Source organism: Staurois parvus, unplaced genomic scaffold, assembly GCF_062004578.1.
Source record: "Staurois parvus isolate SC_StPar_1 unplaced genomic scaffold, SC_StPar_1.0 ptg000388l, whole genome shotgun sequence".
NCBI lineage: Eukaryota > Metazoa > Chordata > Amphibia > Anura > Ranidae > Staurois > Staurois parvus.
The window spans coordinates 2,785,435-2,797,616 of NW_028318184.1; the positions used below are offsets into that span (position 1 = coordinate 2,785,435).

The 12,182-nt window shown below is 51.5% G+C and overlaps 1 protein-coding gene across 1 annotated transcript in view; it reads right to left on the bottom strand.

Moving 5' to 3' along the window:
* Window positions 1–1,219: 1,219 nt before the first annotated feature.
* LOC149455795 (lysozyme C-like) overlaps window positions 1,220–12,182 on the bottom strand; it is a 51,591-nt gene continuing 40,628 nt past the window's right edge. The window contains exon 5 of the mRNA XM_089685881.1: window positions 1,220–1,557. Within this exon, the coding sequence (XP_089542007.1) occupies window positions 1,404–1,557 (154 nt within the window). The 3' untranslated portion in view covers window positions 1,220–1,403. The remainder of the gene's footprint in view (window positions 1,558–12,182) is intronic.

Below are 12,182 nucleotides of genomic sequence, written 5' to 3' on the forward strand. Positions count from 1 at the left end.
TGTATAAATACATCAGTGGTTCATATAGTGAACTCGGTGTAAAGCTATTCACCCTGAGGTCATCACAGAGGACAAGGGGGCACTCTTTACGCCTGGAGGAAAAGAAATGTAATCTCCAAATATGGAAAGGTTTCTTCATAGTAAGAGCTGTCAAAATGTGGAATAGACTCCCTCAAGAGTTGTTTCTGGCCAGCTCAGTGGATTGCTTTTAAAAAGGGCCTGGATTCTTTCTTGGATACACATAATATAACTGGATACTAACATTTATAGGTAAAGTTGATCCAGGGAATATCCAATTACCTCTCGGGGTATCAAGAAGGATTTTTTTCCCCTGCAGGAGCAAAAATGGTTCATCCTTTGCTGGGGTTTTTTTGCCTTCCTGTGGATCAACTGTTCCTCTGGATCAATTTTCATGTGCACAACTAGGCCCCAATGCTAGCCAGTTACGGTTGCTACACAGAGACCTTCACCAATTGCTTCTGCAAAGAGGTGCATCTCAGGGGACATTGCATAATATCCTAGCCACTCTCGCAAAGTGCACTCTAGACTAGTTATAATACTATTATTCATATCGCAATTATGGGTTAAATGCATTGTTTATTGCTGACTTTGCCGATTATTGAGTTAATTCCAATCTAGTGGTACAGAACTCTATTCTGAGTTACCTTGGCGTAGTGATTATACTGTCCAGCGCAGCTGTTGTGAAACTACAAGTCCCATCATACCCCAGCCTTTGGGAGTCATGCTTGTAACTTTCAGTCTTGCAATGCCTCATGGGACTTGTAGTTTGGCAACAGCTGGAGGGCCGCCAGTTTGACACCCGTGGTCTAGCAGATTGTGCCTGAACCTACCTACAGTATGTGCTCATTTATGCTCAAACCACCATTTTTTCTAACCCGTACCAATGCATTGAGTTCATTTACCACTAAACAATCTTGTGTCTATTTCCTGGTGCTAATTCACAGCCAAGTTAAAGGTACCTGTACTTGTGTTCTTATAAGTGCTTGCAGTAACTTTCAATCAAAAAGTGTGTCAGAGGGGCTGAGGTTGTTCTTGGAATCAAGGTGCACAACAGACAACCCAAATTACCAAGCGGCACCTGTGGGAGTAGCGCTACACATGCGAGGAATTTTCTCACACAGACTTAAGTCTTAATGGAATGCTCACGTAAAGTAATGTCATTGTATATACCGCATGTGGTTAAGAAGAATGACGAATGTTTTCTCTACCAGATTTTATTTAGCATATTAATAATAATATTGAATGCATATATTTCAATTTGCTAAGTTGAAACTTTATAATGCATCCATTTTTTTTTCATGCAAAGAATTCTGTTCTTCTTGGTGTGTTTAAAAACTGAACACCTATTTATTGTTTTCAAGATTATTATTATTATACAGGATTTATGGAGCACCAAAAGTTTGCTCAGTGCTAAAGGAAGGGGGAGATGATACAAAAGTTGATTGCTGCGTGGGATGATCAGTGGTAGTTGATTCATAACAATCAGAAGTATATGAGCTCAAGTTTTGTCCTTTGCAATGTTTAGTCCAGCCATACCTGCAAGTCAGAAATACATATAAATTATGGACGTATCCAACATTCTTTAATCATTCTAGATTTTGTTACCATCTCATTTACATTTCTTTTCTTATTGCCAGAATCTGTTTAAAGAGAACCAGTCACCAATGGGTATTGGTAATACTTTTAATTTTCACTCTTGAGGTGCTACAGAAATCCAGGCCTATCTATATAAGGACTTGGAAAAAAAATTAATAACAACACACAAACCGTACCAGAAAGGTAAAAATTATTGTAACTTATACGAAAAATAATATAAAAGGCTGATTCTGATTTTAAAAAATCTGACTATGTTTGATTAAAAAATGAGTTTTGTATATTGGATTTTGTAATCCCTCCTTTAGTTATTATTCCAATATTGTCCCTGCCTTCTGGTTCCAGTGACATGTCTTCTATGGATTTCGCAGACAACAAAAATTAATCAAAATAACTCTGATGGGGGTCACAGACAGAATATACACCGATCAACCATAATATTATAACCACCCACCATAACATCATATCTAGAGATGAGCGAATCGAAGTAGGCGAAGTGGAATTCGTTTCGAATATTAGGAAAATTTCGATTCGCGTCGAATCCGAAAATAAGCAGACTTCGGATGCGCGAATCAAAATTTTTCCTAAAATGGTGGCGACATGTGCGGTGACGGAGCGGGGATGTCTGGGAAGGCGCGCAGACAAGGCGCGCTGACCCATAATGCATTCATTCATGACATGTGATCGCATTAGCCAATCAGCAGCCAGCCAGCCAGCACAGTGTAATGGTCGAGCTATAAATGGCGGCCATTTTAGAATTCTCCATTTGCCTCCAGTCATTCAACAGAGGCAGACCTGGCTGTATGCAGGGAGAGAGTTAGGGACAGAGAAGCGTTACTTAGGGACAAAGAAACGTTAGTTAGGGCCACAGAATCGTTACTTAGGGCCATAGAAACGTTACATAGGGCCACAGAAACGTTTACTTAGGGCCACAGAATCGTTAGTTAGGGCCACAGAAACGTTACTTAGGGACACCGAATTGTTACTCAGGGACAGACAGAATTGTTACTGAGGGATACAGAATTGTTACTGAGGGCCACAGAATCGTTACTTAGGGCCACAGAAACGTTACTTAGGGCCACAGAATTGTTACTTAGGGACAGACACAGAATTGTTACTGAGGGACACAGATTTGTTACTGAGGGCCACAGAATCGTTACTTAGGGCCACAGAAACGTTACTTAGGGCCACAGAATTGTTACTTAGGGACAGACACAGAATTGTTATTGAGGGACACAGAATTGTTAGTGAGGGCCACAGAACCGTTACTTAGGGCCACAGAAACATTACTTAGGGCCACAGAATTGTTACTTAGGGACAGACACAGAATTGTTACTGAGGGACACAGATTTGTTACTGAGGGCCACAGAAACGTTAATTAGGGCCACAGAAACGTTACTTAGGGCCACAGAATCGTTAGTTAGGGCCACAGAAACGTTACTTAGGGCCACAGAAACATTACTTAGGGCCACAGAATCGTTACTTAGGGCCACAGAAACGTTACTTAGGGCCACAGAAACGTTACTTAGGGCCACAGAATTGTTACTTAGGGACAGACACAGAATTGTTACTGAGGGATACAGAATTGTTACTGAGGGACACAGAACCGTTACTTAGGGCCACAGAAACGTTACTTAGGGCCACAGAAACGTTACTTAGGGCCACAGAATTGTTACTCAGGGACAGACACAGAATTCTTACTCAGGGACAGACACAGAATTGTTACTGAGGGACACAGAATTGTTACTGAGGGACACAGAATTGTTACTGAGGGACACAGAATTGTTACTGAGGGACACAGAATTGTTACTCAGGGACACAGAATTGTTACTGAGGGACACAGAATTGTTACTCAGGGACAGACACAGAATTTTTACTCAGGGACAGACACAGAATTGTTACTGAGGGACACAGAATTGTTACTGAGGGCCACAGAACTGTTACTTAGGGCCACAGAAACGTTACTCAGGGACACAGAATTGTTACTCAGGGACAGACACAGAATTGTTACTCAGGAACAGACACAGAATTGTTACTGAGGGACACAGAATTGTTACTGAGGGACACAGAATTGTTACTGAGGGACACAGAACTGTTACTTAGGGCCACAGAAACGTTACTCAGGGACACAGAATTGTTAATCAGGAACAGACACAGAATTCTTACTCAGGGACAGACACAGAATTGTTACTCAGGGACACAGAATTGTTACTGAGGGACACAGAATTGTTACTGAGGGCCACAGAATCGTTACTTAGGGCCACAGAAACGTTACTTAGGGCCACAGAAACGTTACTTAGGGCAACAGAAACGTTACTTAGGGACACAGAATTGTTACTCAGGGACAGACACAGAATTCTTACTCAGGGACAGACACAGAATTGTTACTCAGGGACACAGAATTGTTACTCAGGGACACAGAATTGTTACTGAGGGACACAGAATTGTTACTGAGGGACACAGAATTGTTACTGAGGGACACAGAATTGTTACTCAGGGACAGACACAGAATTGTTACTGAGGGACACAGAATTGTTACTGAGGGACACAGAATTATTACTGAGGGCCACAGAACTGTTACTTAGGGCCACAGAAACGTTACTCAGGGACACAGAATTGTTACTCAGGGACAGACACAGAATTGTTACTCAGGGACACAGAATCGTTGAATTAAAGAGTATGTCAGACAACATGCAGAGGAGTGGCAGAGGAGGCAATGTTTTAGGAGCGAGCAGACGTGGCAGCAGAGGAAGGGGTCGAGGCAGCACTATTCGCAGCCAGAGGCCAGTGCTCCCGGTGTCATCCAGTACAGTGAGGAAGAGCTAACAGAGGGCGGTCAGGAACGGGGGGAGACATCCGCCTCTTCAGCAGCCAGGCGAAGAAGTAGTGGCGAGGAGAGTGGCGAGGTAGCCGGTCTAGAGACAGGTCTGTCTCCTGACCCACACGCAGCCGAGGGGGCTAGTAGTGAGGCAGAGACCCTAATTGATGATGATGAGGCTGATCGCACTTGGCAGCCTCGTCGTCATCAGGCTATTGCTTCCGCATCATCAGGAGAAGAGGGTGGCAGCTTGGCAGCGAGCAAAACAGTCGGTGGGTTGTCTCCATCGCCACACTCTGCCATGTGCCACTTTCAGGTCTCCTCACACACTGCTGGTGTGTTCCATTTTTTGTCATAGGGTGCTGGCAGATTACGGGCCTCCCATAGCTGCTGCCAGGCCCCTAATCTGCCATGGGCCCCTGTACCGCCTCCTCATGCTGCTGCCAGGTCCACAGTGTCTCATGCCATGTGCCACTTTCAGGTCTCCTCACACTGCTGGTGTGTTCAATTTTTTGTCATAGGGTGCTGGCAGATTACGGGCCTCCCATAGCTGCTGCCAGGCCCCTAATCTGCCACGGGCCCCTATACCGCCTCCTCATGCTGCTGCGAAGTCCAGAGTCTCTCATGGGTCCCTGTACGGCCTCCCATTGCTGCTGTCTCCATCGCCACACTCTGCCATGTGCCACTTTCAGGTCTCCTCACACACTGCTGGTGTGTTCCATTTTTTGACATAGGGTGCTGGCAGATTACGGGCCTCCCATTGCTGCTGCCAGGCCCCTAATCTGCCATGGGCCCCAGTACCGCCTCCTCATGCTGCTGCCAGGTCCAGAGTGTCTCATGGGTCCTGTACGGCCTCCCATTGCTGCTGTCTCCATCGCCACACTCTGCCATGTGCCACTTTCAGGTCTCCTCACACACTGCTGGTGTGTTCCATTTTTTGACATAGGGTGCTGGCAGATTACGGGCCTCCCATTGCTGCTGCCAGGCCCATAATCTGCCATGGGCCCCTATAGCGCCTCCTCATGCTGCTGCCAGGTCCAGAGTGTCTCATGGGTCCTGTACGGCCTCCCATTGCTGCTGTCTTCATCGCCACACTCTGCCATGTGCCACTTTCAGGTCTCCTCACACTGCTGGTGTGTTCCATTTTTTGTCATAGGGTGCTGGCAGATTACGGGCCTCCCATAGCTGCTGCCAGGCCCCTAATCTGCCATGGGCCCCAGTACCGCCTCCTCATGCTGCTGCCAGGTCCAGAGTCTCTCATGGGTCCCTGTACAGCCTCCCATTGCTGCTGTCTCCATCGCCACACTCTGCCATTTGCCACTTTCAGGTCTCCTCACACACTGCTGGTGTGTTCCATTTTTTGTCATAGGGTGCTGGCAGATTACGGGCCTCCCATTGCTGCTGCCAGGCCCGTAATCTGCCATGGGCCCCAGTACCGCCTCCTCATGCTGCTGCCAGGTCCACAGTGTCTCATGGGTCCCTGTACGGCCTCCCATTGCTGCTGTCTCCATTGCCACACTCTGCCATGTGCCACTTTCAGGTCTCCTCACACTGCTGGTGTGTTCCATTTTTTGTCATAGGGTGCTGGCAGATTACGGGCCTCCCATAGCTGCTGCCAGGCCCCTAATCTGCCATGGGCCCCTATACCGCCTCCTCATGCTGCTGCCAGGTACAGAGTGTCTCATGGGTCCCTGTACGGCCTCCCATTGCTGCTGTCTCCATCGCCACACTCTGCCATGTGCCACTTTCAGGTCTCCTCACACTGCTGGTGTGTTCCATTTTTTGTCATAGGGTGCTGGCAGATTACGGGCCTCCCATAGCTGCTGCCAGGCCCCTAATCTGCCATGGGCCCCTGTACCGCCTCCTCATGCTGCTGCCAGGTCCACAGTGTCTCATGCCATGTGCCACTTTCAGGTCTCCTAACACTGCTGGTGTGTTCCATTTTTTTTCATAGGGTGCTGGCAGATTACGGGCCTCCCATAGCTGCTGCCAGGCCCCTAATCTGCCATGGGCCCCTATACCGCCTCCTCATGCTGCTGCGAAGTCCAGAGTCTCTCATGGGTCCCTGTACGGCCTCCCATTGCTGCTGTCTCCATCGCCACACTCTGCCATGTGCCACTTTCAGGTCTCCTCACACACTGCTGGTGTGTTCCATTTTTTGACATAGGGTGCTGGCAGATTACGGGCCTCCCATTGCTGCTGCCAGGCCCCTAATCTGCCATGGGCCCCAGTACCACCTCCTCATGCTGCTGCCAGGTCCACAGTGTCTCATGGGTCCCTGTACGGCCTCCCATTGCTGCTGTCTCCATCGCCACACTCTGCCATGTGCCACTTTCAGGTCTCCTCACACACTGCTGGTGTGTTCCATTTTTTGTCATAGGGTGCTGGCAGATTACGGGCCTCCCATTGCTGCTGCCAGGCCCCTAATCTGCCATGGGCCCCAGTACCGCCTCCTCATGCTGCTGCCAGGTCCACAGTGTCTCATGGGTCCCTGTACGGCCTCCCATTGCTGCTGTCTCCATCGCCACACTCTGCCATGTGCCACTTTCAGGTCTCCTCACACTGCTGGTGTGTTCCATTTTTTGTCATAGGGTGCTGGCAGATTACGGGCCTCCCATAGCTGCTGCCAGGCCCCTAATCTGCCATGGGCCCCTATACCGCCTCCTCATGCTGCTGCCAGGTACAGAGTGTCTCATGGGTCCCTGTACGGCCTCCCATTGCTGCTGTCTCCATCGCCACACTCTGCCATGTGCCACTTTCAGGTCTCCTCACACTGCTGGTGTGTTCCATTTTTTGTCATAGGGTGCTGGCAGATTACGGGCCTCCCATAGCTGCTGCCAGGCCCCTAATCTGCCATGGGCCCCTGTACCGCCTCCTCATGCTGCTGCCAGGTCCACAGTGTCTCATGCCATGTGCCACTTTCAGGTCTCCTCACACTGCTGGTGTGTTCCATTTTTTTTCATAGGGTGCTGGCAGATTACGGGCCTCCCATAGCTGCTGCCAGGCCCCTAATCTGCCATGGGCCCCTATACCGCCTCCTCATGCTGCTGCGAAGTCCAGAGTCTCTCATGGGTCCCTGTACGGCCTCCCATTGCTGCTGTCTCCATCGCCACACTCTGCCATGTGCCACTTTCAGGTCTCCTCACACACTGCTGGTGTGTTCAATTTTTTTGACATAGGGTGCTGGCAGATTACGGGCCTCCCATAGCTGCTGCCAGGCCCCTAATCTGCCATGGGCCCCTATACCGCCTCCTCATGCTGCTGCGAAGTCCAGAGTCTCTCATGGGTCCCTGTACGGCCTCCCATTGCTGCTGTCTCCATCGCCACACTCTGCCATGTGCCACTTTCAGGTCTCCTCACACACTGCTGGTGTGTTCCATTTTTTGACATAGGGTGCTGGCAGATTACGGGCCTCCCGTAGCTGCTGCCAGGCCCCTAATCTGCCATGGGCCCCTATAGCGCCTCCTCATGCTGCTGCCAGGTCCAGAGTGTCTCATGGGTCCCTGTACGGCCTCCCATTGCTGCTGTCTCCATCGCCACACTCTGCCATGTGCCACTTTCAGGTCTCCTCACACACTGCTGGTGTGTTCCATTTTTTGTCATAGGGTGCTGGCAGATTACGGGCCTCCCATTGCTGCTGCCAGGCCCCTAATCTGCCATGGGCCCCAGTACCGCCTCCTCATGCTGCTGCCAGGTCCACAGTGTCTCATGGGTCCCTGTACGGCCTCCCATTGCTGCTGTCTCCATCGCCACACTCTGCCATGTGCCACTTTCAGGTCTCCTCACACTGCTGGTGTGTTCCATTTTTTGTCATAGGGTGCTGGCAGATTACGGGCCTCCTATAGCTGCTGCCAGGCCCCTAATCTGCCATGGGCCCCTATACTGCCTCCTCATGCTGCTGCCAGGTACAGAGTGTCTCATGGGTCCCTGTACGGCCTCCCATTGCTGCTGTCTCCATCGCCACACTCTGCCATGTGCCACTTTCAGGTCTCCTCACACTGCTGGTGTGTTCCATTTTTTGTCATAGGGTGCTGGCAGATTACGGGCCTCCCATAGCTGCTGCCAGGCCCCTAATCTGCCATGGGCCCCTGTACCGCCTCCTCATGCTGCTGCCAGGTCCACAGTGTCTCATGCCATGTGCCACTTTCAGGTCTCCTCACACTGCTGGTGTGTTCCATTTTTTGTCATAGGGTGCTAGCAGATTACGGGCCTCCCATAGCTGCTGCCAGGCCCCTAATCTGCCATGGGCCCCTATACCGCCTCCTCATGCTGCTGCAAAGTCCAGAGTCTCTCATGGGTCCCTGTACGGCCTCCCATTGCTGCTGTCTTCATCGCCACACTCTGCCATGTGCCACTTTCAGGTCTCCTCACACACTGCTGGTGTGTTCAATTTTTTTGACATAGGGTGCTGGCAGATTACGGGCCTCCCATAGCTGCTGCCAGGCCCCTAATCTGCCATGGGCCCCTATACCGCCTCCTCATGCTGCTGCGAAGTCCAGAGTCTCTCATGGGTCCCTGTACGGCCTCCCATTGCTGCTTTCTCCATCGCCACACTCTGCCATGTGCCACTTTCAGGTCTCCTCACACACTGCTGGTGTGTTCCATTTTTTGACATAGGGTGCTGGCAGATTACAGGCCTCCCATAGCTGCTGCCAGGCCCCTAATCTGCCATGGGCCCCTATAGCGCCTCCTCATGCTGCTGCCAGGTCCAGAGTGTCTCATGGGTCCCTGTACGGCCTCCCATTGCTGCTGTCTCCATCGCCACACTCTGCCATGTGCCACTTTCAGGTCTCCTCACACTGCTGGTGTGTTCCATTTTTTGTCATAGGGTGCTGGCAGATTACGGGCCTCCCATAGCTGCTGCCAGGCCCCTAATCTGCCATGGGCCCCTGTACCGCCTCCTCATGCTGCTGCCAGGTCCACAGTGTCTCATGCCATGTGCCACTTTCAGGTCTCCTCACACACTGCTGGTGTGTTCCATTTTTTGTCATAGGGTGCTGGCAGATTACGGGCCTCCCATAGCTGCTGCCAGGCCCCTAATCTGCCATGGGCCCCTATACCGCCTCCTCATGCTGCTGCGAAGTCCAGAGTCTCTCATGGGTCCCTGTACGGCCTCCCATTGCTGCTGTCTCCATCGCCACACTCTGCCATGTGCCACTTTCAGGTCTCCTCACACACTGCTGGTGTGTTCCATTTTTTGTCATAGGGTGCTGGCAGATTACGGGCCTCCCATTGCTGCTGCCAGGCCCCTAATCTGCCATAGGCCCCAGTACCGCCTCCTCATGCTGCTGCCAGGTCCACAGTGTCTCATGGCTCCTTGTACGGCCTCCCATTGCTGCTGTCTCCATCGCCACACTCTGCCATGTGCCACTTTCAGGTCTCCTCACACTGCTGGTGTGTTCCATTTTTTGTCATAGGGTGCTGGCAGATTACGGGCCTCCCATAGCTGCTGCCAGGCCCCTAATCTGCCATGGGCCCCTGTACCGCCTCCTCATGCTGCTGCCAGGTCCACAGTGTCTCATGCCATGTGCCACTTTCAGGTCTCCTCACACTGCTGGTGTGTTCAATTTTTTGTCATAGGGTGCTGGCAGATTACGGGCCTCCCATAGCTGCTGCCAGGCCCCTAATCTGCCACGGGCCCCTATACCGCCTCCTCATGCTGCTGCGAAGTCCAGAGTCTCTCATGGGTCCCTGTACGGCCTCCCATTGCTGCTGTCTCCATCGCCACACTCTGCCATGTGCCACTTTCAGGTCTCCTCACACACTGCTGGTGTGTTCAATTTTTTTGACATAGGGTGCTGGCAGATTACGGGCCTCCCTTAGCTGCTGCCAGGCCCCTAATCTGCCATGGGCCCCTATACCGCCTCCTCATGCTGCTGCGAAGTCCAGAGTCTCTCATGGGTCCCTGTACGGCCTCCCATTGCTGCTGTCTCCATCGCCACACTCTGCCATGTGCCACTTTCAGGTCTCCTCACACACTGCTGGTGTGTTCCATTTTTTGTCATAGGGTGCTGGCAGATTACGGGCCTCCCATTGCTGCTGCCAGGCCCCTAATCTGCCATGGGCCCCAGTACCGCCTCCTCATGCTGCTGCCAGGTCCACAGTGTCTCATGGGTCCCTGTACGGCCTCCCATTGCTGCTGTCTCCATCGCCACACTCTGCCATGTGCCACTTTCAGGTCTCCTCACACACTGCTGGTGTGTTCCATTTTTTGTCAAAGGGTGCTGGCAGATTACGGGCCTCCCATTGCTGCTGCCAGGCCCATAATCTGCCATGGGCCCCTATAGCGCCTCCTCATGCTGCTGCCAGGTCCAGAGTGTCTCATGGGTCCTGTACGGCCTCCCATTGCTGCTGTCTTCATCGCCACACTCTGCCATGTGCCACTTTCAGGTCTCCTCACACTGCTGGTGTGTTCCATTTTTTGTCATAGGGTGCTGGCAGATTACGGGCCTCCCATAGCTGCTGCCAGGCCCCTAATCTGCCATGGGCCCCTGTACCGCCTCCTCATGCTGCTGCCAGGTCCAGAGTCTCTCATGGGTCCCTGTACAGCCTCCCATTGCTGCTGTCTCCATCGCCACACTCTGCCATTTGCCACTTTCAGGTCTCCTCACACACTGCTGGTGTGTTCCATTTTTTGTCATAGGGTGCTGGCAGATTACGGGCCTCCCATTGCTGCTGCCAGGCCCGTAATCTGCCATGGGCCCCCGTACCGACTCCTCATGCTGCTGCCAGGCCCGTAATCTGTCATGGGCCCCTGTTGTCGCTTGTTGGCATATTCCGCTCGTTCAGATGCTCCTTCTCCTGCTACTCCTCTTCACGGATTCCGTCAGCAGTCTTTCTTGGAATCCGTTTCCAAGAGACAACAGTTTGCGAGCACACACCCGACGGTGCAGAAGCTGAACGTCCTCCTGTCCAAGTTGCTGCTGCCAGGCTCGTAATCTGTCATGCGCCCCTGTACCGCCTCCTCATGCTGCTGCCAGGTCCAGAGTGTGTCATGGGTCCCTGTACGGCCTCCCATTGCTGCTGCCAGGCCCGTAATCTGCCATGGGCCCCCGTACCAACTCCTCATGCTGCTGCCAGGCCCGTAATCTGTCATGGGCCCCTGTACCGCCTCCTCATGCTGCTGCCAGGTCCAGAGTGTGTCATGGGTCCCTGTACGGCCTCCCATTGCTGCTGTCTCCATCGCTACACTCTGCCATGTGCCACTTTCAGGTCTCCTCACACTGCTGGTGGTTTCCATTTTTGTCATAGGGTGCTGTATGGCCTCCCATTGCTGCTGCCTCCACCGCCATACTGTGGCTCCACACTCTGGTTTTGGCCCCGTGACTGCCCAAATGAGTGAAGTGTGCGGTGATTCTAAGATCGACGGCACTCATCTGCATGTCATACTGACTGTCAGTATTATTTCTCTTCCCCAGCAGACTCCAAGGGCATTTAAATTAAAGGTACAGTGTTCAGCACTAATATAAAGGCTCTCTGAAGCCTAGAAACACCCTTTTATAAGTTAAATTCGCAGCGAATATATTCGACTCGAATCAAAATTTTTCCACGAATTCGCCGAATCAGTCGAATCGAATTTTTGAATACTTCGCTCATCTCTAATCATATCATAACACCCACCTAATATTGAGTAAGTCCCCTTTTGCCACCAAAACATCCCTGACCTTGTCAAGGTATGGACTCTACTAGACCTCTGAAGGTATGCTGTGATTTCTGCCTCCATCAACTTGCCTTCTCTCCATTGTTCATC